Genomic DNA, 27,945 nt, shown 5'->3' on the forward strand with positions numbered 1-27,945 from the left:
ATAGCAGCTGTCTTAAAAAAAATCTGTAATGATTGGTTTACAACTTTTAAACATTTTTAATTTAGAATTATATAAGTTAATAAGTACTGTAAAGTTCTATAGTTTGCTACGTATAAAAATAGTTTATAAAAAAATCTAAGACCCATTTATAAATAGACATACTGAAGCTTAGCATTTTCCGTATTGTTTTAGAATATTTAAAAGTCTTTTTCGTTTAAAACATATTATATGCTGCATAAAACTTTTTTAACAATTAACAAAAATTACTAAAAGTATCCAGTAAAAAAAAACAATAATTAAAAACTGACAAAAACTTAAAACATATAAAAATAATAAATAAAATGTTTTTTAGCTTCCGCATTCCCAATTGAAAACTGGATTAAAAGTTTTCACACGTAACCTTTTCTATTATTACATCATATAAAAACAAATTGTTTATGGTGAATAATAAAACGACAAAGTTTTAAAAAGATTATAAGCTAAAAAGTTAATATTTAAGTTTCTTTTTTCGTAGACTTACACATTTTCAAAGTTTTTTATGACACTTGTTTTATAATAATTTTTATTTTTATTTAGACAAGCTTGAAACTGAAAAGTAAAATGGCTATTACATTAAAAAAAACTAAAACTTTTAGCATTCAACTATTATATTTATACTTCTAGATAAAATGCTATAAACTAAATTGAAATATTTAAATATCGGTACAACCAGTGTTTATTTTAATAACTCCAAAATAAAATAAGTGTTTTTATGAAACTAGCTAGTACTATTTGTCGCAATAAGGCAAACAACTAACTTTAACTTTTTTTTAAGAATTAAACCATTACATTTTAATCAAACTTGGAAATTATCATAATTAAAGTTTTGTTAAATAATTTAACAAAACACAAATAGTGAAAGAAAGTTTACTAAATGTTTTAGCAGCTATTTGTAAAATATAAACTTTTTAATAAAAAATAATTAGTGAAGTTGGTTTCCTTAATAAAAAAAATACTTAAAAAAAAAAATAAAACATTATTCTAAAGGAAAACTCTTCATTAAATGTTTTTTTTCAAATCTTTGAGTCTGATGATAAAATGTAAACATTAAAAAAATACTTTTATATAATTTATGAACTTAATGTTTAAAAAAGCACGTGTAATACGCAAAAGTTTTACCGGTTTGTCTTTGTTTTGCTACTCGAGTAAACTCTATGTGATTAGTAATCATAAAAAAGACACTAACGAAAATATTTACAATATTGGCGGTAATATTTCTAACATTTTGTGCACAATATGCTTATTCCTTTTAGTAAGCTTTTAGTAAGTTTTAGCTCTAAACGTTTATTAAATATCTTAATGATAATCAAACAGTTTTTTTATTAAGTTTAAAATAGGGTTTTTCGAAGGGGGTTAAAATTTTTACATTTTGTCAAAAGTCAAATATAAATAGTTTTTTTTAATAAAAAGTAACGGATTAACAAACTGTACAACATCAACCTTTTATTTGGAACTAATTATATAAAACTTTTGTTAGTATTCTCCTGTACTTGGAAAAAAGAAAACTACTACTCTGTTATAACTAATTCTTTTGGCTTTTGAACTATCAAAAACATCTCTTTACTTTAATCTACCAAGGTCGTAAATATTTTACAACTGAAAATTAAAAAAAAAAATGCTATTTATTGTTTTAAAAGTTTAAATATTTTGGATTAAATAAAACTACAATTGTTAATTACACTAACCATCTTTCCTTGTAGCTTTGTTCCACCATCTCAAGTTGTGGAAAATTGTTGATATTTGGTAAATTTGGAGCATCAAAACTCATCTTTTCTAGAGGTCCGGTAATATCGGACGGACTAAAACCACTTTTCTTGCTTGAAAAGAACATTCAATCTTATTCACAATGCTATTAATAGTAAAAGTTTTTATGGTTTAACTTTAAAGTTCAAGAGCTAATTATAACTTTAATAGTTTATTAGAACAAGCAAAATGTTTTATCAAAAAAATATTTTAATTTTAAGTACGTGTTGATTTTTAAGGATTATTATGTTAAATATTGTCTAAAAAGCACCTGCTGTTTTAAATACACATATAAAACTTATATGAGTATGCAATATATTTTAACTGTTTTTACAGGTAGTTGATTGTTTTAGTAATGTTGTTTTATGATATAGTTAATTATAAAATACTAAAAAAAAAACTTAAGATCTAGCTAATTTTGCTACAAACAAACTTAAGGTTTGGCGAGACAAGTGATGTTTCTTAAATTAATATTTATATACTCTGCAATTTAATTTATTCTAGTAATATATTAATTGCTAGATATTTTAAGACTAAATACAAGTAAGTACCAATTAAGTACTATTAAAGTGTAAATAGTACCAGAAAATATATCATATTAACTGTAATACTCAGGATAATACTTTTTGTGTTTGAATATATATTTCTTATTCAAACCAAGCCAAAGATTTTTTTTAATTCAAACTTAAAAAAAAAATTAGCAAAAAAAAAACTGTGCTAAATTATTTCAATACTAAATCAGTAACCAAAGTTATACTAAACACGATTAAAAATCAACTCAACATCTGCAAAATTAAATGTTGTTAATCATTAATTAAAACAAACATTAGTTTTTAAGTGGTTAAAGTTCGACAAAAAGTATTAAAAACTTTATTAATTTTGAGTATAATTTTAACTACTTTTACGAGTTTTTTAAAGAACGTATGGAAAAAAACTTCTTAAAGTAAATACTCTTTTTTAACACTACGGTAATAAATTTCTAGGCTTAAATGTTGTTTTTAGCTATAGAAAATGGTAGTAAAAACAGCAAACTAAACAGATATGTAGTTTGTAACCTTATTTTTTAAATTAAATATTTATCTTTCGTAGGTTTTAATTTTTTTATTTTTTTTTGTGACTGTTTAAGTAGAATATTGTATTTTAAACACTTAAATATTTTAAAAATAAAGTTTAAATAAAAAAAACTTTAGAAGATTTAGATAAAAATTTTACTGAATTTATTACAAATAATACTTTTAAACTTTTAAGTCTTTAAATATCTGTTTTGTGCTATAAACATTATATTGTCCTGGGAATGACGTGAAACTGTTCTGGTGTATGACTCGATAACCGAAATGTTTTTTGTACACCAGGTCCTTTTGAGCGTATTTTTGTCGTTCAATAAACAAAAAATTACTATAAAACGAGGTATTAACAAAGTTGTATAACTTTAAAGTCTGAGTAAAAGAGCTAGTATTAATAATGAAAATAAAGGATTAACAAACCTTTAAATTCTAATTAAGTTCATCAATTAGACAATAATATTTTAACAAAAAAGTTAAGGAACTACTAAAAAACTCTTAATACGGCCAAATAAATAGTTTTAGTTTAACAACAAAAACGTGTAAAAATTATATTTAAAGCTTTAAGAAAATTAGTTTATAATGTAACTATTAAAATAACTTTTCTAAGTTTTTATGGTCTTATTTTGTAACAAAATATTTTACTAAAAACTAATATTATTTAAATTCATTAACTAAATTCTATATGTTATAAAACTAGTACTAAATTTACCTAATTATACACTGATAAGGTTGAATTTTCGAATATGTATTATTTTAGCTTTTTGTTTAGATTTTCATGCATAAATAAGTTTTTAAATAACATAATAGATAAGCAACATTGTTATGTGCAGTTTTATATTTTATCATATTTGAAAAAGTTGTAATTTTTTAGCACCGAAACCTGGTAGTAAGTAGTATATTTTATTTGCACATCTTTATTTAAAATCTTATATTGAAAACTTATCTACAATCTACACTCATACTATCATTCTCATACTTTAACTTGGCTATCTACCTTTAAAATTTAATGCTTATTTATCTTAGTTTAAATTGAATAACTAAAACTAAAGAAAATTTATGAAAAGTTAAACTGATAATTTATTTATTTTGATGTCGAAATATTAAAAAAAAATGATTTTTTTTAGTGTGTTATAATTAACAAACAAAATATATAAAATTACGGCATGTTAAAAGTGTATAAACTTATTTTTTACAGTATTATCTTATTACAAAACTAAGGTAAAGCAGTAATGATTTTTTTTATCTAAATGTGTCTAACTTTAAACATTGTTATAAAAACTGTAAATAATGAAACCCATTAGTTTAATTTACGGTGTACAGATTTATTTGTTAAACGTATAACTTTTCTTGCCTTACAATAAAAGCCTACTTTTGATAGTTTTTAACAGCCTCTACTATATTGTATGTTTCAAAATACATTGAACCGTAAAATTTATAAAAAAAATTAAACACCCATAATTTTTTTTTCTTTAGTGCTCAAAATATTGAGTTGAATTGATTCCATTAGCTTAAAAAATTAAAAAACAAAGTTTGTTAAACGCCCAAATTAAGGTTTAATAGTCTTTATCGTTCTCCAAAACTGCTATAATTAAGTTGACTTCAAACTTCCAAACAGCATTTAAAATGTATACTCTTAAAAAAATAACTTTTTCCTCAAACCAAACTGTACCTTAAAATAGAAAAGTTATTGAACAGCTTATAAAACAATGTTATTTTATATCACTTTAAATAACTATTTACTAACTTTTAATATATCATGTTTAGCTACCTACCGTACAGTCTTTAAAATAAAACAAGATTAGTTAAAGTAATTATATCACCTATAATTACCAATAACTATCAATAGCACTTGGTAAGCTTTTTAAATTCGCGTAAATACATATTAATTGAGTTTATCAAAAACTTTCATATTAAAGTAAAAATCATCAAAAATCTGACATAACATCATCATTGAAAATTTCGTCAGTTCAACTTGCTTTACAATAAGCAACATTTTTGTATCAGCCTTGACCGGAATTAAAACCTGAATTATAACAGCAAGGTTGTTGTTAAGTTGATAACCTCTATTTTTAAGCACTAAATAAACTGTATAACAAAAATTAAAAAAAGTTTTTTGTATTACTAGTTCGATCAAAAATTCACATTTATAACTTTCATTATATGAAAAACTATCAAATCGCAGTCAATTTCTGTTTCTCAAAATTTCGGTATTTGTTTGTTTTGTTATTTAATAAAAAGATTCAGATTTATTATTTAAACAGTTTGAATATTTTACGTTTGAGTTTTTTGTTTTACTTATTTAGTTTCATGTTTTTAGTTTCATGTTTTCATGTGTATCAATCAGTTTTTATCAAAACGATATTGAATTAAATATAAAGTATAACACTTATTTGTTTTGTCTCTCAGTAATACTTATAAACTTGTAAGCCAGCTATAGCTCAATATAAGTCTAAATTTCAACTATTAAACTTTAGTAGAAATTTTTAATTGTCAAATTAGTTGTAAAAATATTTTAACTGAAAACAATGATTTTTAATAAATTTTAAACATCGAAGTTAGCTTCGCGGAGGTCCGGTCTGTGCTCAAGGACGACATCAAACGTCTTCTTCCACAACTCTTGTTTCGCTGATTGCTCTTCAAAGCAACTATCGTCGTCGGATTCTTTCAATACTCTGATAAATTTGTGTAGTTAGATAAAGTAGTTTCTTATTTAAAAATTTATCGCAAAATAATATAACTCGATAAGTTGTTTTTCATTGATTACTTTGTTGTTAAAAACACCGTGACAAACTGTTATTTTTTCAGTCAAAACAAATTCAATTTATCTTTAGTTAAATGTCAAAACAGTAACTTCTTAGACTTTTAGAGTTTTCGACTATACTTTATAGAAAGATATAAAAGTTATAGTTTTTCTTAATCTTAAACAGCTTTCTAATTTTCTTTATATTATGACGGATCGTAATACTGAACCCTCGAGACATGTTTGTTTTATTGCAACCATGTTCTATAACATTTTAAACTTTTTATTCTTTTAGTATAGCTTTAGTTTGATTAATTACATTTTTGTTTACATTTAATTTTTAATTGTGTTGCTACAAGTTATTCAAAAGATACTTTTGTGTTTTAATTTTAAACAATGTCAATTTAAATCAAACAGTCTGAAAGTTGAGATTTAATTTAGTTTAACTTGCTGCCGTATTAAAAGAAAGTTCAGTACTACATTTACTCATTAATTAAACATAAGCTGTAATTATTGTTGCAATGAAATTATTTTTTCATCTTATACTTTATAATCTATTGCAAATTATAAAAAAAAAACTTAAACAAATGTTACCTTTAAAGGCATGTGTTAAAAAAAGATAGTCATACACAAAGATAGTCATTACATCAAAAGTTTGTTCGTATCTCTATAAGAAATGTTTTATAACACCAAGTTTCTGCTATATAATTTATAGGAGTAATTCATAAAACTGCAGTCAAGTTCGACATTATTAATACAAACTATTGCTTCTTTAAAAACGAACATAATTATCTGACTTAAAATATTTTTTTATTCATGTAAAATAAAAACTGAAACCTCTCTCTACAAAAATAGTCCGAGAGATCAGGTCTTTCTTCAGATTGTTGCCATGACAATAGATCATTCTCAAATCTATTTATTAGCTCGTCACACTGAAAAGAAAATTATCATTACAACTTGCTTTAAATCATTTGGTATAGAACAGCTAGAAGAGAGTTTCTCAAAGAAGGTGAATTAAGATGTTATCGGTTTTAGTAAGACGGGGGCAATTAAGGGGGTGATTTTGAGAGTTTTTGCATTTAAAGAACTTTCATTTTTAGCTTACTTTTTAATTAATCTATTTATTTTATATCAATTATTGACGAGGAATTTAAAATTTATATTAAAATTGTTAGTTTTGTAACAAAAAGTAAAATATAAGTCACGCTGTAACTACAACTGCAGCTCGCAAAACTATTATTTTTTAAATTTGGCCCGCCATCATTTAAATACCTGCCGATATCTTAATAAAGATAGCATTGTTTATTAACTTTGTGGTAAATGGCAATTGAAATAATATAATTTTGAAACTCTAGTTAAATATTTAATGTTAGTGTATGAATACAGCTATTGATAAAAAAAGCTAATTTCATAACTTCAAAAAATTCTTCTAAACTGAAAAAAAAATTATACTAAAGAAAGTTCCTATAAACATTAATTTCAAGTTTAAATACTTTTTTCAACCAAAACTTTTCTGTTATAATTCTTAAAGCAGTAAAAATTTATATCTCACAAAAAAACTTTTTTGTAGTATTAAGTGATAAACGCAACAAAACACTTAGTAGTTATGTCCTTAAGTACAAAAACGAAAACTTTTAATTTCAATTTTTTTTAAACTACTAACTTGTGACATTAATCTATTAGTCTCTGGATGTTTGTAATCATCGAATTTTTTCTGTAGTTCATCACCTTTCTCGTTACCCTCAACCTGTGACGTCATAATCACTTGAGTGCCACTCAGATCGCTTTTTTTGATGTATCTAGTAAAGTTAAGACTTTTTTTTCAAACTTGAAAAAGTGTTTAGTAACTACTATAAAAGTTTTACAGTATCAAGCGTTTATACAAATTTAACCATTGTTAGATAAATGCACATAATTCCACTACTATTCATACTACCTAAAGTTCTTTTTTCTCACTTGAGGTACATAATCCAGCATTTTGTCACAAACATCTTCGATTGCAACAAACATAGGCATGCTCCTTCAAATAAAGAATATGTAATGTATATTTTAAATAACACTAAGCACTTTTGTTGTTCTAATAAGTTTTACTTTAATATATCTAGCAATAATACATGAAGTTCGCAATGAAAATGTTAAGTAAAAATCCAAGACCAGCTTCAGTTTTAGAAAAAAGACACTTATTCAAAAAATTTTTTTAGCTCTAATTAAAAAATAGGCTTTAAAACTTATTCTTACTTATCTCTTTTTCTTTCAGCTCTTGATTTTCTCCTTTCTCTTCTTTTCTTCTTCTTTTTTTGCTCCTCAGACATTTTATCTTCTTCTTCTTGGCCTTCTCCTTCTAAGATCTTTGTTATTTCTTCAACCATCAGTCTACATACTGTGTTTGAAGTTTTAAATGGTTAAAACTCATAAAAAATTTCTAAATCATTTTTAAAACTATTTAATTCGTTAAAATATTTGTCGAATGTCTGTTTGTAATTTACTAATACAGTTTGTACAACATTGCTATAATACTAAATAACAAATGATAAGTTTGGCAAAGTTTAAAAAACTAAAATCTTACATTTTTGTAGTTTATTTCTTAATTTTTTTAAGTTGTTCAAAATCTTTTACATATTAAATGTTAATTAGGAAACTTACATTGGCAGTTATTAGGAAAGTTTTTGTTTTCTCCTGCCACGCCCGGAGGTTTGTTTTCCTTCTTACCTTTCTTCTTCTTCGCTTTTTTAGAAAGAGTTCCCTCCGTCTTTAATACAAATGCAGTAGTTTAAATACTTAAATATAGAAATTTAGTATGCAGCGAAAAAGAACTCACCTGAGATAGATAGGACAAAACGATGAAAACCAAACAAAATAAAGTGAAAGTAGTTTTCATTTCTTTTAGAACTGAGTATAGCTGTGTATCAAAACTACTAAAATGTCAATAAAGCGAAGTGTGGTTTAAGTTTTCATCTAACTCTTAAGAAAAATAATTTAAAAAATGTATAAAGTTATTAAAAAAAAAGCTAATTTACTGCAAATTTTAAAACTAAAAAATTGTATTAATATTTTTGTTTGCTACCTTAGTTTTTTCTTATCTTTTTTAGTGCGTATTTCTTTTTATAATCGATAAACTTATAGCTTTAACATTAAACGTTGACTATTTACTCATCCATTTGAAAATTTCTGTTATAAAATTCTAACAAAATAATTTTTATTTAAAATTTAAATAGTCAATTAACTACTTGGAAGTGTGCTTGCAAACTTAACAACTATAAAAGTAATTGTAAAAAAAATATAAAAATTATATCTGATGACTAACTTTTAAAAAACTAACTACTATTTTGAAAATTTGATTAAGTTTTTATATACTTTTTAATTACTTTTTTGTACCGTGTAAAATTCTCAAAGTCAATGGTCAAAGTCAGCGCAGGTAAGCTTAACTCAGGGTTTCCCAAAGTGGGCGATATCGCCCCCCTGGGGGCGATTTTAGTAAGTCGGGGGGCGAATTTTAGTAAAGGGGCGAAAGGGGGGGCGATAACTAGTAAGGGGGCGAATAGGGGGCGATTTTATAATTTTGGGCATTCATAAAATTTTTAGTTTTTACCTTTTTATTTTACTAATTTTAGCTTGCCAGTAAATATTTGACCCTGAGGTCAATTAAACGTCCCGAAGTGGATTATGGATCCCTTCAAAGCAGATCTTTTTGAAGTAAACGTTGACTGACAGGAAACTTTTTCAGACTTACAAACTGACCTTGAACTTAAAGTAAATTTTTCCAAAGAACGATATAAAAGCTTTTGCACTCAACAAAAACTAAGGCATTAGTATCCAATCATTAAGAAGGAAGTTAGATTGTTGTTTATAGTTTTTCGTTCTAGCTATGTTGTTGAGAAAGCTTTCAGTTCAGTTATCAACATCTTGAACAAAATATATAATCTAGATATTTGTTAAGGAGGTGACTTGAGGCTTTGTTTGACTGATTTAGAGCTAGATATAGAAAAACTTGCAATCAGTCATGAAGCTCATCCTTCACATTAGATTAGACTTCAGTTGCAGACATTATTTTCTGTAAGGTCTTCAATTTTAGTTGATTTTATAAAAGATTTCTTACTTGAGCTCGTTTGTATTGTACTTAAGTAGTCTTTTTATGATAAAATTTTATTAACTTATTTATTCTACAACAGGTTTGCTTAATGCCTAATGAATACTAATTACGGTAGACTTCCTCTTGAATTCGCACTTTTACTCAAAAAAAAAGTGCAAATTTAGAATTTCTTAACTTAACTTAAATAAAGTATATAACTAACTAAGTATTAAAAAAACAAAAACTTTATTATACTTAATAGCTTGTATAGATCAATCTTTTTTAATAAACATTTTTTTTGTTTCAGTGGATTTCACGTTTATTCATAACAGTATTGCATTATAATACGTTGAAATTTGCCTTTTGTAAAAAAAAATGATAATGAATTTTTGAGTTAGCACTTTTTAATTTTATTCAAAGTGCAAATTCAAGTCTACTGTATTTATTAAGTGGTTTTGTTTTGACTTGGTTAATTTTGTAGTTTATATTTGTTGTTTTACATTACACTAAAAGTTTTTATAGCATAGTGAATATAATATTTGTTTAAAAGATATTTATTTGACATATTTTTATTATTACTTGTTTAGTCTGTATAAGTAAAAAAATTATGTAAACCAATAAAGTTTTTATTTCAATAAAGAATTTTGGACTTTTAAAGAGTATAGATTTGAAGTCTCTATTTTAAATGACTTTAACTATTTCACTAAAAATATTCTTAAAGTCAGTTTTATATTCTAACTTGATTTATTATTTAAAAATAATTATATATTAAGGATTTTAAACTATTAGTACAACTTTTTTTTGTTTTATCTTAATTCAAAATATTTTGGCAATTAAAATGTGTTGTTTATTTTAATATTTTAACCCTAGCTTTTTATTTTTAACTATTTTCCTCTGATAAACTATTATAGGCTGATAGCTAGAAAACAAATTCATTTTTGAACAGAATTAAATAAGCCATCGAAAAGACTGCTACAGTTACAAACCAAAATTTTAATCCAATAAAAATATTTTTAATAGATTACTTTCTGTTCACAAAATTAACTGTAAAACTTTTTTAATCTATGGTAAAATAGTTTTAGAATATGCCTAGGTTTTAGTTAAGATTTTAGATGGGTAACGTACGGCCCAGATCCAGTCAAATTTCAGCCCGTTAAGTAACTTAAAAACTACTATTGTGCAAAACAATAAACTTTAGCTTCTTGATACTTATTACTTTGAAATACGCTTTCAACTTGGTTTTCAGTTCACAATAGTACTTCCTAGATCGCAATAATAGTAAATCAGTTTGTTAAATTTTGCTCGAGATTTTTAATTTTCTTATATCTTAGTTTTTTAAATCATGTAGCCCGCAAGTACATTTTTTTAACAAGTCGACACTAGAAAGTATTTTTTAGTAAAAATGACTTGTTGACTACAAAAGTTGTCCACAACTAATCTAAAGGTTTCATTAGTTTCAAAACAATTCGTATTTAAACAGAATTGATTACAGATTACAAAAGGCTTTTTAATATTTTAGTACTTTTATACACTTTCATGGGCTTATAAGAAAATATCGGTAAATTATTTTTTCAAGCCCTTTAAATTACTTTAAACATTGCCTAAAAGAGCGTGAATAATAAATTCAAGACTAAATGACATTTCGAATACAACTTTTTTGGCTCAAAAGTGCGTACTCAAGAAGAAAAAAAACTTTATAAAATCATGGGGGGCGATTTTTTTTCAAACTTCTGTAAAGGGGGCGATTTAGTAAATGAGTTTGGGAAACCCTGGCTTAACTGTTTGAAAAAAAAAACTGTTTACAACTTTGTTGTCCTGTATATTGTTTTTTTGAAAACTTAGTCTGCTTTAAGTTTGAAACAACTAAAAATATAGACTTTTTTTTGCTGATTGTGCTTCATTTTATCAACTTAAAATGTTCAAATAATAAAATCTAATTTTACTCAAATAAGTTTCTGCTTACAAATAGCAATGTAACCGTTTATGAGACAAAAAGCAAATGTTATCTAAAGATTAAATGAAGTAAAAATGTAATTAATTAAGTACTTAATGAACTATATGATTTGAAATAATTGTACTTGTAAAAATAATAAGCTTAATGGCGTTAATAATGACTTAAAAATTATTGTTATAAATTGCATTTCTAATGTTTCTAATTCATTATTAAGTAAATTTTGTTTTATTAGCAAATAAAAGATTAATACTTAAACTTTTATTCCTAAATTAATTTTCTTTGTAAATTAAGTTTCACTAAAAATATTTCGAATATCTTAAAAATAGAGTTTTAAGCTTAACGTGAAAATCAAAAAATAATAGCTTAAAGCTAATCTTTAATTTGTGTTATTTTTCACCTAATATTTCTTAGAAACAAAATATTCTTATTAAATTTGTTTTTAAGGATCATTTCTTGTAGAATTATTGGAGAAAATACATTTGAATATCTGAAAAATTTTTCTTCTTATTTTATTATTAAATTATGTACATGTAGTGTACAATGTGTTGATCAAGCTTTGGATAATTACAAATTACTATCAAGACAAAAACAAAACTTGATAAAAAACGTTTCAGAATTTTATTGCAACTTATAATCTTTAAAAACAGGATTAAACATTTTGACTAAAGCTATAAGGAAATAGTTTTGTTTTTTAAAATTAATTATTTTTATTAGTTATATTTTCGATAAATAAGTAAGATAATTTAAAAAAATATTTTATTGTATGTTTCCTAAGTTAGTTTCTTAACCAAATTAAAGTAAAACTTATATGATTTTTTACTACTGCTAATCCTAACTGTTTTTTTAGTTGTTATTTGAAATAGTTTTATAAAAACGAACCTTTTAACTCAAGTTTTTAAAACATACACAGTTTTTGTTCGAAACAAACGTATATATAGTAATTTTAAATTAATCTTACTAGTTTAAAACTTATAGAAAAACTATAAAAAAAACGCTGATAGTTAACAGTAGTTCTAAGAAGTATGAATTTAAAACTTAAGAAGCAATTTTATTAATCAAATGTGCTACTAGCTAGCTCATAAAGAATAATTCTATAAAGACACGTAATATTTCACATCAAAAAGTTGTGAGAACTTGACATGTGTTCAGTAAATGTTTGTTTGTTTATTGTTCGTTCGCTAATTTTCTTAAGATACTGTGTGTAATTTTATTTTTATTTTTTAATATTGCCCTTCTACTAATAGTGTGAAGTTTAAATCATCTGTAGCTAAATAATAGTTATTGTTGGTGTAAAAACGTTCTTTTTAAATATTATTTTGTGGTCGAATACATTATTTTTGATTAAAGCTTAAAATTTTAAGTTATATAACAATTAAATAAAAAGTAATAACTTTATGTTCTAAAATTTATTTACTTTATTACGAGTAGGAGTAAGGAAACTTTTTAATCAGTGGATTTACTAGTAGTATTGTTTATTGAATGAAAAAAAAAAGCGCTCAAAAAGTTTGGTCTAAGGGTCTGGTGTACAAAGGAATCTTTCGGTTATCGAGTTGTACACCACATGCTTACAAAGTTTCTTACGAGCTAATACACATCGTTTTTTTTATCATTTAAATATTTAAACTTTTAGTAATAAACAATCAATTAAACGAAAAGAAAAAATGAAAGAAAATAAAACTTAACGAAAATTAACTGAATTTTGTATTTAATAATGTACTATGAGTCTTGTTTAGTAACATATGAACTAAAAAATATATGTATACAACTTGAAATTAATTCGAAATAATTTTTAAAAGTAGATAAACAACACTAATAACAAACGTGTGAATACTTGAATTATAGGTTACAACTTCTTTAAAGAAAGTAAAATGTAATAAGCTGAAATTTAAAAAAAATTAAGTATTTTTATTAAAAGGTAATTTTTATTTTATTTAATAAATTAACTTGAAGAGTAAAAACAATTTTACATTTGAATAGTTAAATAAACTATTGCAATTTATTTTTTAAGAATTTTTAAGAAATGATTTTTACAATAACTGAAATTAACTTTTATAAAATATGAACATAAATAGTGTAAAATTATGCTTTTTATAAGAAAAAAAGATAAAAAACTATAACAATTTTAACAATAATAATATTAAAAACAATAAATTTCCTTCAATTTTTAAATCCTTATTTTATTTTATTTTTTTAATACCTTTCCAAGTCTAAAACTGTAATAATAGAAACCATAATAAATAGTAGATGTATTTCGGGGACAAACACTACAAAAAATTCATTGCTGGCATACTCACTCACTCAAAATATTTGGTCCTAGGACCTGGTGCACGAAAAAACCTTTCGGTTATCGAGTCGTACACCTTGGACACCTTTTAACGTCTTGTCCAGGACATACTATTGAAAATTTATACTACAAAAAAGTCTTTAAAATAATAATTTAAACTTTTATTTAATAATTGTTAACGTGTAACAAAAATAAAATTAAAAGCATGCTTCAAATAATTTGTAACAAGAAGTATCAACTTTAGTTGTTTAGCACAAGTTGATGTCAGCTAAAAAACTTTCGGAATACTCATATAAAACAAGAGAGAACAATCTGAATTTATCGATAGTGAAGACTTCGTGTAAAGTTATTTTTTTTGACTTGATTAAATGTAGCTGTTTAAAATTGAACACATTAAGTTTAAACTTTATACCAAATAACTTGGATTGTACTAATTTTTAGATTATTATAGTATTCTCACAAATTTTGCCTATAAAAAGTAAGTAGCTTAATTTTTTTGAAAAACCATTCTCAAAAATTAAGATTTATATGATTTAATGTACTACTTTGTTTTTGAAATTAAAGTTTTTTTGGTTTAGCTAAAAAGTATTGTTTATTAAACGATAAAAAAGCGCTCAAAAACTTTGGTCTAAGGACCTGGTGTACAAAGGAACTTTTCGGTTATCGAGTCGAACACCGCATGCTTGTAAAATTTCTTACGAGATGTTAAAAATATTTTTTAACATCTAAACATTTTAATCTTTAGTGATAAAACAACCAATTAAACGAAATAAAAGAAAAGAAAACTAAACGAAAACTAACTTAATTTTCTGTTAAAAATGTACTAAAAACTTGTCTAACAACATAAGAACTAAAAAAATTATATATAACTTTAAATTAACTTATTAAGGAGGATAAATAATACTAATAGCAAAAATGTAAATACTTGAATGATAGGTTACAACTTCTATAAAGAAGGTAAAACTGTAATAGACTGAAGTATTATCACGCTAAATCGTATCAATATTTTTTGCTAAAAGTGTAATTTTTATTTTTTTTAATAGTTTTACTTTAATAGTAAGGAGAATTTGATACTTAAATAGATAAATAAACAGTTGTACAACTTCATATTTAATTTTTTAGAAGTGAATTCTACCATAACTGAACTCAACTTTTATAAATGAAAATATAAAGATAAGTAGTGTACCATTCACGCACTTTATAAGAAAAAAAAGTAATATTAATAATAAAAATTATAGCTACAACAAATTTCCTTCTATCTTAAAATATACTCTATAATACTTTGAAAACTTTACTAAGTCTAAAATTGTAATAAAAGAAGGTAAACAATATTTGAGAACATAAAAAAGAAGATTTTTTTCGTTTTTTGATTTCCTTAGAAAAAGAGATTTTTTTACCTAAGTTTGCTTGAAACAGTTACCTCAGCTTACTTTTTAAACACTTAATGTTTTGTTAAAGTATATACATCTATTATTATTTTTTTTTACATTGATAAGCTAAAAAAATTAAAAAAGTTTTTAAGTATTCTGAACTTAATTCAAAATAGTAATCTTAAAAAGTAATCTAAAGAATAACCATATAGAAAATTCTGCAATTTAGATTAAACCACTGTTATTTTAACCAAACAAATCAACTTTTGAACAAAAAATTTTTTTGGGTTTATATGACAAATACTATTAACTCCTAAAACAAAAGTAAATAGTCGAGTAGCAATGATTACTAATGACCTTAACAATCACTATTTAATATATAACTTTTAAGTTTATCCTGGAACTTTCCAAAATGACTAATATTTTTCAAACATAATGGTAGCTTAATCCATAACTTACTTACTTGGTAGGATAGCGATTTATGACATATTTTGCTGTTGAATCTAGGTAGGAAAAATTTGTTTCTGAATACCTCGTTAACATTTATAGATAGTATTAACTTTTTTAAAGTAATTATTAAAGTTAGCTGGTAACAAACTATTATCAAACTTAAACATAAATAGACCTAGTTTATATAGATACAGTCTTTCAACATCAATTTTTTTTCTAAGCTTTTAATTATCTTACAATATTTTATTATTTTATACTTCTTATAATGTATGCATCTAAGTGCTCTGTTTATGAGAACATTGACATCATTTGTACACTTTTTATTTGCTCTTCTCCAGCAAAACAAGCTATATCTAACATTGCTCATAAGCAAAGAATTAAAAATCAAGCATAATACTTTTTCATTGAAGAAGTGTCTCGTTTTATATAATACACCCTAGGTTTATGTAGTTTTGTTTTTATAATTTCTATGTGTTCTGACCATTTTAAATTTCTGTTTATAATTGTCCCCAAATATCTATAGCTAATTGCCTTTGTTATAACTGTTTTATCTATTTTTACATAAATATCTATATTTTCGAAAAACTATTTTTTGATTGATGTAGAATCATGCTTCTGGTTTTATTAAGGTTCAGTTTGAGTTTGTTTTCCATTAGTCAATCTGATGCCTTTTTTAGTTCTGCAGTAAAACTTTTGCAATAATTTGAGTATAGATTTTTTAATGTTTTGTATAGCATTGTATCATCTGCAAAGTTTAAGACGCTAAGACTATTGCTATTCTGTAATTCAAATAAAGAATGCATAATTTTGTAATTCATATAACTTATATTAAAAAAAGAGCAAATTGTTTATACAAAAAAAAAATTGACAAGTTAATTATGAAACTTAGAGTCAACTTTATTGTTAAAAAAAACTATTAATAAAAGTGATTTTTAAATTTTAAGTCAACTTTTGTTTACGTTACTTAGTACTTATAAAACCTTTTTGTTGTAAATTTTTTTTTTATTAGATTAAATTTGAAAATAAAATGATAAGATTAAAAAGAAGTTGTTATTTAAAATACTACCATTTTAATAAGTGTAGAAGCTATGTTAATATTTTTTAACTTTATTTTGAGCAAAATAAATACTTTTAAACAAAAAAACAAATAGTTAAACTTCTTTAAATTACAATAAACTAAGGTATACATTTTTATGTCTTCCTTAGGATTTATGCTTTAAAGTACGGTAATAAATTTCTAAGAATCAAATTTAACATAGGAGCCTATCATTAGAGAAAAAATGTTTTTTAAGTTATTTTTTATTTTACTTTATTGAATTTACTTTAGACGTTTACTTTTATACAATTTTTTTTATTGCTAACTCGATTTTTTTCCTATTTGACACATTTCTAACTTTATATTTGAAATTTTTTTATTCTAGAACAATTCCAATTTTTAATTTTAGAGTTTCAAATTTGTATCAAAGATTAAATTAAAATCAATTTCAGCAAAATATTTTTTTTTGAACGAAATGTTTTATAAAATATTGAAACAAACAATAACAATTTGTTTCCAAAGACCAAGTGAGTTGGTATTGAGTTAGAAAAAACCAAGTAAGAAAATATTCGGGTTAGAAACGTAAAATTTTCAGTTGAATTGAGTTAATTAAAAAAAAAAAGATAGTTAACTATTTTAAACCAAAACATTTTTTTTCTTAAAATAATTTTTAATGAAAACAAAGTTAAACTTTAAAAATTTATGTAAAACTTGAAATAACAAGAGTATAAATATTTGAAGTTTAACTAGTATCCCTTTCTGTAAGCAATTATTCGTCATTTAGATAGTTTTTGCTGTTTAACACTTTTATCAAAAAATATCAAATTTTTTTTCACTATAAAAACTTTAATACTACGTTGTGAAGAGCTTATAAAATATTTATCTTTTATATAACTATTTGTGCTTATATACAAAATAATTTTATGTTTCTTAAATAAAAATAGCAAAAATTTTCTACCAAAATTAATTTAAAACATATAAATAAAATTGCAATCCTACATTCCAAGTGAATTAGTTAGTTTCATCGTAATGAAAAAACCTGATACTTTTCCTTGATTTATAAACTTAGTTGAACTGTTTCTAAATACAACGTTTAAAGCTGTAAGTTATGTAAAAAAAGTCTTAAACTTCTATTCCATATTTCAATAATAAAGTTTACTTGAATTAAGAAGTGATAAGGTTTTTTATACTGTGTACTACTTAATGTTTTTATAGGTAGGTTACAGTTAAAAGTTTACCGAACTATTTGCAATATTATATTTAGGTAGCAATTTTTCACTTGCACAATTGTGATTTTGTTTAAAATTTTCTTTCATTCTAAAAGCCTTTTAGTTTTATTTTTATCTTTTCAAGTTTAAACTTTAGCTTTGTATCTAAATTATATTAAAAACTTGAATAATAATAACAAAACCTACGCCTACTACCCTTCAACTTGTAACAATACTTTTATTTTATTTATATTAACTTTTAACTTATATCAACTTTTTAAGTTAAATCACAAAAACGTTGGAAAATATTAAGAACATTGCAATATGTATACAACTTTTCAAAACAAACAATAACTTTTGACACTTTGGCAATGAAGTGGTTATAAAATTATATTTTTTACGCATTTATCAATTCAATAATTCCTTGGAATTTCAAAACAAAAATAATTGAAATTTAAAATATACAGGCTTGAAAACTAAACAAGAAAACAATAGTATTACAGTTTTAATTAGAAGTAATTTACTTAACTAATAAAGAATCATTTATTTAAAAAAGAGAAAACAAAAAAAATATAGTTGAAAGTTTTAATTAGAACCTTTTTTAAGTCAAGTGCAACATATCATTAACTTTATAAGATATAAATGATTTTCTTAATTTAAACACTTTAGAAACTTTATTCTAGCAAACGATTTTAGTCTACATTTAAATATGAAAATTACGTTTTTATACTACAAATAAAACTTTTTTAGTATCAATACAACATCTCAAATATTTCTACAGTTTATTATCTAATGAATAAATTCGCTTGATTAAAAAGTATGTGCAACATCCAATGATATGAAAGATGGTTATAAATAAGACTTCAAATAAAAAGTGAACATAATATTGTGTATTTACAGTAAATTTTGAAAATAACAGTAAACTCTTGCTCGATTTAAGACTTTAAAATGCAAAAAAGCATAATTTAACATATGTTGATATGATTAAATGTAAAATATGCTCAGTCAAACTTGATTCCTTGTGCTAATGGGAGGTCTTTGCTGTAGTTGATTGTACTGAAAATAAAAGTTTTTTTAATAAACTTTATATAAACACAACTTTTAATTTAACTTTGAAACTCGTTTTTGGTCTGATAATAGTAATTAAGTTTAATAATTGTCATGGATATAAAGTCTAGCAATAAACTAATAACTGCAAAATATTGCACTATTCAAAGTTTGTTAAAACTGTTATGCTATCTAAAAAAATCAGAATTAAAGATCTCAGAATAAGAAAAAATCTTAAAAAAACAAAACAACATGTTATACTTTATAGAACAGATAATTTACTTGCTTTTTAATCAAACATAGCTGAAAAAAATATCAAATAAGTTTCTTTTTTTTTTTAATTAAAACAGACATTGTAAAAGTATTTTAGATTTAAATTCCTTAAATTACTTAACAAGAAATTTATTTTAAAAGTTATATATAGTGATATAAAACATTTCTCAGAGATCTTTACAATGAAATATTTTTGTAGCTTGTTTTTTAATTTGAAAAATAGCTATTTTCTCAATTTATGAAAACTTGTTGAACAGCTTCAGCTGTGCGCTCAACCAAAGCGCTCAATTTAAAACATCAGACTTCTATAAGAGATCAAAACAACTTTTAAAATATTTATATTATTTTAACAAACCAGGTGCTTCTCCTCATGTACTGTTTCCACGAATCGCTGCCACTCTCTCTTCCGCCCCCAGTGTGCTTTTCTCCTCCAAACGCTCCTCCGATCTCAGCCCCGGATGTCGGAATGTTCACGTTCACAATTCCGCAGTCTGATCCGTGCGGTCTGGAAGCAAATTTAATTATATGAGTAAAACTGTATCGTAGTTATTTAGTTCTGTTGTTAAAGTAGTTAGATATCATTTTTTTCTTAAAACTGTAACTTTGTTAAAATTTAAATTTATACTAAGTATACTAAAGATCCGAAACTTGTTTACATATTTTCACACACACATTCATTACCTTATTTATACACAAAAAAGTCACAAGCTAGTGGTTTAAATTTAGATTACATGTTTCAATCCAACTTAAATACTAACCCCATCCAGTGGAATATGTTGCCGATGTTCTGTGTGAACAGGGCTGAGGTCAGTCCCTGATCAACCTCGTTGTTCCACCTTACTCCCTCCTGCAACGAACCTTCCTCCATCGCGATGACGTACAGCACGGGGACGAACGACTCCTTATGGACTATGGGGTCGTCGTGCTTCAGACCCGATATTATGGTGGGTTCCACGTAGTTACCAGGTCTGTCCATCACCTTGGCAACAAGTTTTAAATTGTTCAAGTTTGAAAACTTAGGTCAAAACGTGATAAGAATGTATAACTACAACAATAAAAAAAAGCAACGAAACACCTGTTGGTAGAAAATAGTAAATATTAATACATTAAGATGAGATAAGTTAAAAGTGCAATTTAAAAAATATGCAATTAATAAAAACTTTAATATATGTTCTCAAAAAAAAATATTTAAACTAACATTTCCTCCAACTTCAATTTTGCCGCCATTTTTAACAGCTTGATCAACTGCAGATTTGTAAATTTCCACTGCATTTTTGTTGTGAAGCGGGCCGTACAATACTCCTTCTGTTAAATTGTAGTTTGAAACTATTTTAAAACAATTTCTAATAATATAAAAGTTAAAACAAAAAACTCAAATGATTGTCCTTTTGCAATCTGTATATTGTCTGTAAATGTTTTGACCTTAATAATCACAGATATTGCACGTTGCATTTTGTTCCAACAAATATTTGAAGTTGTAATAAAACAACTGCTGTTCTGGACAGTCATAAATACAAAACAACAAGCTACTTTATTTTTGTAGTATGACTGTAGATTGTTGATATTATACTTCTTATTCAAGTATAATTGTGACAACTGATCTCGCAAACTAACTGACCTTACTCTACTAAAAAATATGATCATTTAAAAAATTTTTACCGTCTTACTATGAAAAACTTCTTTAACAAACCTAAGTTTTTTCTTACTATTAGTGTTAAAGCAGAATCGCCGTATGTGAACATAAGAAAAAAAGTTAATCAACAAAACTATTTCAATTGGAGAAGATTGAGAATTATACTAATTTTAGAACGCGTATAGCTTTTCAATTAAAAAATCAATAAAAAAAACTCTATCAACAAAATACCGTATAGGATAGGAGTGGAAGCGCTTTTAGTCTGCGGGTCGGATGCGGAAAAAATTAGTACTTTGCGTGCCGAAGCATTTTAAATTCATTTAAATCAAAAAATTACTCAAACATGACCTTTTAAATTATTGTTTTTGAGTATTCACAATTATTTATTTCTATCAACCCTTGATCAAAACAAAAATATAGTTGTACTTAGTATAGTAAATACCAAAACTTAATAAACAATAAAAACTGAAAAAATATTTCATTAAAAAATTTAAACTTTACTAAGTTTTCGAGATTACTTATTTTTAACAACTTTGGATGGAGTATTACATTAATAATATGTATGTAATTTAATAGTCATGTAATATAATAGTACCAAAAAACTAAACTTTTAATTTCTATAAGCTTATAAATAATAATACATTAGGCCTACATAAAAAGTTATTTAAGCGCAAAGTTTGAACATTTCCATATTATAAATATCAAAAGTTATGTTAGAACTTGTGAAAGCTATAAACAAATACCATATAAAAAATATAAACTCTAAATTGACGTTAACAAACTACGCATTTGAACTTCTTTAAAAACGATACTTTCAGTCATAGTTATAAGATTTCTTTGCATCGATTTAAATAAAAAGTTACAAATTAAAAACTTCTTTAATAATTACAAACGAACCATCAAGCGGGTTTCCAACGGAAACTTGCTGGTATGCTGCCTTGAGTTTATCAAGCACCTCCTGATACAATGAAGGATGAACTAATAATCTTCTGCAGGTGGTGCACCTCTGTCCCTGGGTACCGACCGACGCGAACAACGCTCCCCTCACAACCATGTCAACGTCCGCGTCCTCCAACACTGTTCAGTAAGTTGTATTAGGTTAATTGTACTAATGAATAGATTTAGTTGTTTAGTTCATAACTTTTACAGGACTTAATTTTAGTCTGTCGATTTTCGTAAGTATTAAAAAAAAACTAGATTGCACCTCAAGATCATCAACAACTTGATTAAATTATTATTTATGGGTAAACAAAGCTCAGAAAAAGATTTAATCCTTTATGCGTAAAGACTGTAAGAACAAGAAATAGTCTAAATGAATTTAAATAAAATAATACAAATAAAACTAGTTTGCTCATTTAAATTCATTACAAATAACTTAAAATACAAAAATTAAAATAAACAAACCGATGATGGCGTTATTGCCTCCGAGTTCCAATATTTTTCTCCCGAACCTTCTCTGAACTTCCACTCCGACCTGCTGTCCGACTTCTGTCGATCCGGTGAACGACAAGAGGTCGATGCGCGGGTCACGTGACATCGTTTCTCCCACGTCGCTTCCCCCGCACAACAGTGACGTCACAGCAGGATTGACGTTGTTCGATGACATCACGTCCGCCATTATCCTGTCATAATAAGGTTAGACTGATAATTTCAAAGAGGTTATTTGAAATAATTAAACTAAAATTTTAAATTGTTTTGATTTTTTGGTTAACAAGTTTAAGCATTTTTATTCTATATGGTTTTTTAAGATTTAAAGTACTATAAGATTATAATAGGATTTTGAAAAACTTTAAACATATTTCAAATCTAAATATTAAACGAGCTTAAAGTATGTAAGTAGTGTTTTTCAAGACCAAACTTTCAAAAACAAAATTACTTTAAAGAACTTATTTATTGACACGTTTGAAAAAATAAACACTGTAGAAGAAAATTACATGGTTACACAAAAATATTAAGTCATCACTTTAAATTAAATAATGTTTTAAATGTATTATCAACTCTTTCTCCATTATCTTATTTATCAATGAGTTTTAACAAATAAAAGTCTACCAAGTTTGACTCTAAAGTTTCCATATACTACTTAGCAAACAGTATTTATAGTTGAAACATATTTTTGACATAAGTGATAAGTAAACATTGAAAATAATATACATAGATACTCTGTTGTTGAAGCAAGTCTGATTTTGCCAGGCAAGTATGTTCTTCCACCAAAATTACTTCGTTCTTAACCTCAAAAAGATGGCTACAGCAGCTTTTTTCTAAGCTAACAATCAGCCGTGATGCGACTCGCAATGGTCGCCGTATTCATGATATTTTTTGTGGAAATTTAAAGAACCATTCAGTGCCATCAACTCCCAAAAAAGACCTCAAAGCAGCCACAATAAGAGTGAGCCAAAGAGAAAAACGAAGGAGGTTCATCAGAAACTCCATTAAATTCAAATGTGCCAGGAGAGCAGAAACACTTTTGAACATATATCTACAGCTACACAGAGAGTGACTTATTTAAATAATTTTTAATGTAAATACAAATAAAACTTAGGAAGACTATGAATTTTAATGATGGTGATTTTTTTATGTACCTTTTATTATTTATTTCTTTATTCTTACAAAAACAATGCAATTATTTTAAATAAAATATAAGTTTTTTTATAATATAAAAACTATAGATAACTATAGTTTTTATATTATAAAAAAACTTATATTTCATTTAAAATAATTGCATTGTTTACAATGCCAAATACTTCTTACGTACATAAATATTGAAATATCTATATTGAAAAACATCAACAAACTTTTGCACAGCGACAGTAGACAGGTTAACGGTGGGAGCGGGTTTCCACATGACTGAGTTTCCGCATGTGAGCGCGATTGCGGCGTTCCAACCGTACACAGCAATGGGAAAGTTGAACGCTGTTATCACACCCACAACTCCGACCGGGTTCCAATTCTCTATGAGGGCGTGTCCTTTACCTGTATAAGATGAAAGTATTTGTTTAGACTACAAATTACATAATTTAAGTTAATTATATTGTGCTTAGATAAAAAGGAGTTTTAGAAAAAACAATTTTTATAGCATCTTTTAAGTTTAAAAGTATAGGATTGTTAGAGTTAGTAAATATTGTTCATAAGTTATTTAAGCAGTTTAAAAATTGTCTGTGTTGCATTAAAGTAATAACTATAATTTTATTATCACTACGTTTAAAAAATTAAATTTGTTGGTTTAAAATATATAATAAATTACCTAGCCTTTATGAAATAAATTGTACTATTTACATGCAAAAATAGAATTATAAACATGCTTAGTTTTGACAACTTTTACTTAAATAATCGTATTTTTAGCATCTTTTTAAAGTATTTTCAATGAGAATGTTAGTTGTTAATACAAACTTCACAAACTTTTGACACCAAATATACTAGTTTTAACAAAACAAAATCTAGGCAAAACGATATATTTAAAAAAAAGACAACCCAAAAAAGAATTAACAACAAAGTTTTTCAAAATACTTTTATTCCAAAACTTTTGAAATATTAAAAAATTTGTGGTAAAATATTTCATAAATAAATATGATAAGTTTTTATTTAACAAGGACTGTCCATAAAATTAAGTACATTAACTATATTATGTACAGATGTTTTAATCTAAAATCTAAATGCTGTTAAAATAAGCTATCTTATAACTTTTTCAAAAATTTGAACAAAAATTTAATATGAAATGTTAGAAAGACTTAAGTAATAAATGAATACAATATTAAATATTCAAGACTTTTATTTGCAAAACTAAGTTTCACCCTTTAAGGGATCTTCAGTTACAATTTAAATCTTATTCAATGATAAATTAAAGTAATAAATGAATGATATTTTATCACAAACTGCAACATCAGTGACAAAAAGTTTGTAAAATATGTTTTCAATTTCCAATAAAAGTTAATTGTATTTTTTTAATGATTTTTTAATTGAAGCAAAATCATTGAGCTTCATAAAGTTGTAATTATAAACTTCAATTCTAAAAATATTTAAAAAAGACAATCTTTTAAAAATCAATGAAAACCTATGTAATTATATACTTGAAGATACTGGGCTAAGTTTATTTTTAGTTTAATTATTTGAAAAACTATTTAAACTAACGTTCAGACGGAAACACGGCTCCAGGTAACATTCTGGAGAGACCAACTGCATAATCACAAACATCAATGTATTCCTGAACTTCGCCTGCTCCTTCTACAGCTATTTTACCAACCTAAAAATAAAACAAAAACTTTAAAAAAAATAAAATTTGTAAAACATTAAGATGTTCTAAAAAGTAATTTTGTAACAATTTATACTTTGTTTAATGAACTTTCAAATTAAAAATCAATAAGTTTCATTTTCCTTTATCAACAGTTTCAAGAACAAACAAAGTTTTTCAAAAAAATATAAAAACACTACTACAAATTATAAAACAAATCAAACTTAAACCAACCTCAAGAGCCTCAAGGTTGCCAAGCAACGTCTTCTTCTCCCTCAACGCATGACCGACCTGCCTGACAATTTCTCCTCTCTGTGGCGCGGGTATGGATGCCCATTCCTTGTAAGCCTCCCTGCTTGCTTCTATCGTTGTTGAGTAGTCGTCTAATGTTGCCTTTATTGTTTGAATTTAATAAACAAAAACATTATTAATTTCAATATAGCAATATAAGATTGCTAACTTGGTTTATAATTATGAATTTAGTTGTTATTTAAACAATTTAAGTTCTCAACATCACAAAATTATAGTAAATAATGTTATTTTATTTTTCCAACACTTTATTCTTATAATATTTTTGGAAATCTAATATATTTTTTTAAATAAATCTAAAATCAAGTCTTGTATATTTAAAAACATCTTAACTGCAGCACTTGTAACATTTATAATCAAAAGCTTTTAGGGTACTATTTATATTACCTCTATAGAAAAAATTGGCTACTTGATCAACATAATATTTTTTGTCTACAATACTTATATACAAACTAATTTCTACAGAAACTAAGCTTTAACTTTTTATGCTTTTTTTAATTAATTAAAATAAAAACTAACAGCTGAAATTTTTGCAATGGGTTCATTTGTAGCAGGCGAGTAAGAAGTTATCATCTGTTAAAATTTTGGTTAACAGTAAAATTTTTAGCTACTTTTGATATGAGCAGTTAAAGTAAATAAATACTTTTTTATTTTTCAAGTTTTATTGAAATCTTTTCTTTGAAAACGTAATCTTTAAAAAACTTATTGTATGAAAAAAGAGCCTTAATATTCAAAATAAATTTCATAAGAATGAATGAAGTTTATCTTATCAACTTTTAATTAAAACCAAACAATAAAAACTGCTTGTTTCAATCTACTTATACTATAGCAAAATCTTACATCACCCCCTCCGTGCTTCCACTCTCCATCAAAAACTCCCTTATTTTCCTCCTCCAAACCAAGCTCCTTCAACCAGGAGTACTCCGGTCTGTTGACAAGGTATGATACCTGCCTGGTGTTTTGTATTTTGATCTTGTTGATAATTTTCAGCATTTTTTTAAAGTTTTTAAAACTGGAAGGACAAATTGACAGTTTATTGTTTTCTCTTGCTATAATATACAAAATATTGAACTTTTTTTTTTACTTTAGGATACTCAACAATAAACAGGGTTGCCACTTGTTTTTTCCAAAATTTTTCCAGGTTTTCCAAATTTCTTCCAGGTTTTTAAAAGTACACATTCTTGGGTCTATTTTTAGTTTTAAGTTAATTTCTATATAAGAAAATGTGTTAAATAGTATAAAAACATTGAAGACATACTGTAAAGTTACTTAAAATGTGTTTTTAAATAAAAAATTTTTTGATGATGACAAAAGTATCTTATTTATATGATAGATCGAAATTTTACTACTGAAAATGTTAAAATTTAAAAAAAATTCCAGGTCTTTCTAGGTTTTTTGATAAAAATTCCAGGTTTTTCCAGGATTCCAGGTTAAGTGGCAACCCTGAATAAATTATATTGATATTTTTTTTACTTAGTTAAAAGTAGAGCTCAACTACAGCACAATAAGTGTAAAATAGTTTCTTGTAGATGAAGTTAAATTTTTAGTTAGATACAATTGATTCTACATAAGAACAACTTTAAAGTGAAAAAAATAAAGGCAAATAATTTTTATTTAATAAGTAGGTGTAAACAAAATAGTGTAGGTGTCTTTTTAAACTTTTAATATTCTTTCTGAACAATGAAAACTATTCTTTGAACCTAATTAAAAAAGTTGACATGTATAGCTTATTGAATGACAAAAAAGTATGCTCAAAATATTTGGTCCTAGGACCTGGTGCATGAAAAAACCTTTCAGTTATCCACATAAAGTTCAAAAAATAATTATTATGTATATATATATATATATTTATCTATTTATATAAAAACTATAATTTTTACAGCTGTTTCACACATGAAATGTAAAATTTCATGTGATCCTCAGTAAGTTACAGTTTATTATAATAGTAAACAAAAATTTTGATTTTAAAATTTCTATAATAATTGTGACGTAGTAATGGTACAGTTTATTGTACAATTAGCTGAATTTGAAATAATACGCTGTGATTGTTAATTTATGCTTTTTTAGGAAAGTATAGAAAGGTTATTTTAGAAAAATGTTTTAAGCTAATAGAAAAAAGTTTTAGGCTGTTGGAAAAATGTTAAAAATACTCGTGTTTGCTGCTTCAATTTTATTTTGTTTTAATATTTAGTTGGTTTTAATTTTGTTAAAAAAGTATTTTTGATAGTGGATGCATATGTTTTGTCTTTTGCTTTTCTTGTTTAGTGTTACGCTCTTATCTGATTTTTCGATTTCTATTTTTTCTAAGTTACAAAGTTTGCAGCCGAATTTAGTATTGAATTTTGATTTTGCCCTGTTTTATATTTCCTATTTAATTTTGTAGTCTGTATTTTTATCTCTCAAGTTCCATATATAGTTCGCTAGTTCTGTTGTGTGTCTTTTATTAATATTGTTTGATGATGATGTGGTTTCTGTATCTTTGTTTAAAAGTATTTCCTGTG

General features: G+C 25.1%; 2 protein-coding genes across 2 annotated transcripts; both read right to left on the reverse strand.

The window, feature by feature from the left end:
- Window positions 1-5,388: 5,388 nt before the first annotated feature.
- LOC145842843 (uncharacterized) lies at window positions 5,389-8,464 on the reverse strand. Its single transcript, XM_082950322.1, has 7 exons — window positions 8,405-8,464; window positions 8,230-8,335; window positions 7,825-7,966; window positions 7,543-7,606; window positions 7,250-7,333; window positions 6,424-6,518; window positions 5,389-5,518 (listed from the first exon to the last, which is right to left on the reverse strand). Exons 1-7 carry the CDS (start codon window positions 8,462-8,464, stop codon window positions 5,389-5,391), a joined length of 681 nt encoding a protein of 226 aa, XP_082806448.1.
- A 10,241-nt stretch (window positions 8,465-18,705) lies between these two features.
- LOC145842741 (alpha-aminoadipic semialdehyde dehydrogenase-like) lies at window positions 18,706-26,452 on the reverse strand. Its single transcript, XM_082950220.1, has 11 exons — window positions 26,285-26,452; window positions 25,964-26,017; window positions 25,370-25,528; window positions 25,036-25,147; window positions 23,703-23,880; window positions 22,315-22,532; window positions 21,808-21,987; window positions 20,476-20,582; window positions 20,036-20,256; window positions 19,633-19,782; window positions 18,706-19,013 (listed from the first exon to the last, which is right to left on the reverse strand). Exons 1-11 carry the CDS (start codon window positions 26,435-26,437, stop codon window positions 18,959-18,961), a joined length of 1,587 nt encoding a protein of 528 aa, XP_082806346.1. The 5' UTR covers window positions 26,438-26,452; the 3' UTR covers window positions 18,706-18,958.
- Window positions 26,453-27,945: the final 1,493 nt, after the last annotated feature.

The sequence above is a fragment of the Thalia democratica genome, chromosome 8 (genome assembly GCF_965202585.1).
Source record: "Thalia democratica chromosome 8, ktThaDemo2.hap1.1, whole genome shotgun sequence".
Classification (NCBI taxonomy): Eukaryota; Metazoa; Chordata; class Thaliacea; order Salpida; family Salpidae; genus Thalia; species Thalia democratica.

Bases quoted from the DNA above. Each gene is read 5' to 3' on its own strand.
- LOC145842741 (XM_082950220.1), bottom strand. From the start codon at position 26,437: ATGCTGAAAATTATCAACAAGATCAAAATACAAAACACCAGGCAGGTA. The intron at 26,018-26,284 runs GTAAGATTTTGC...AAATTTTAACAG, and splicing joins GGAAGCACGGAGGGGGTGAT to ATGATAACTTCTTACTCGCC. The intron at 20,583-21,807 runs GTTCGTTTGTAA...ACAATTTAACAG, and splicing joins CGTTGGAAACCCGCTTGATG to AAGGAGTATTGTACGGCCCG.
- LOC145842843 (XM_082950322.1), bottom strand. From the start codon at position 8,464: ATGAAAACTACTTTCACTTTATTTTGTTTGGTTTTCATCGTTTTGTCC. The intron at 6,519-7,249 runs GTTAGTAGTTTA...TTTTCTTTTCAG, and splicing joins CTAATAGATTAATGTCACAA to TGTGACGAGCTAATAAATAG. The intron at 5,519-6,423 runs GTTTCAGTTTTT...CAAATTTATCAG, and splicing joins GACTATTTTTGTAGAGAGAG to AGTATTGAAAGAATCCGACG.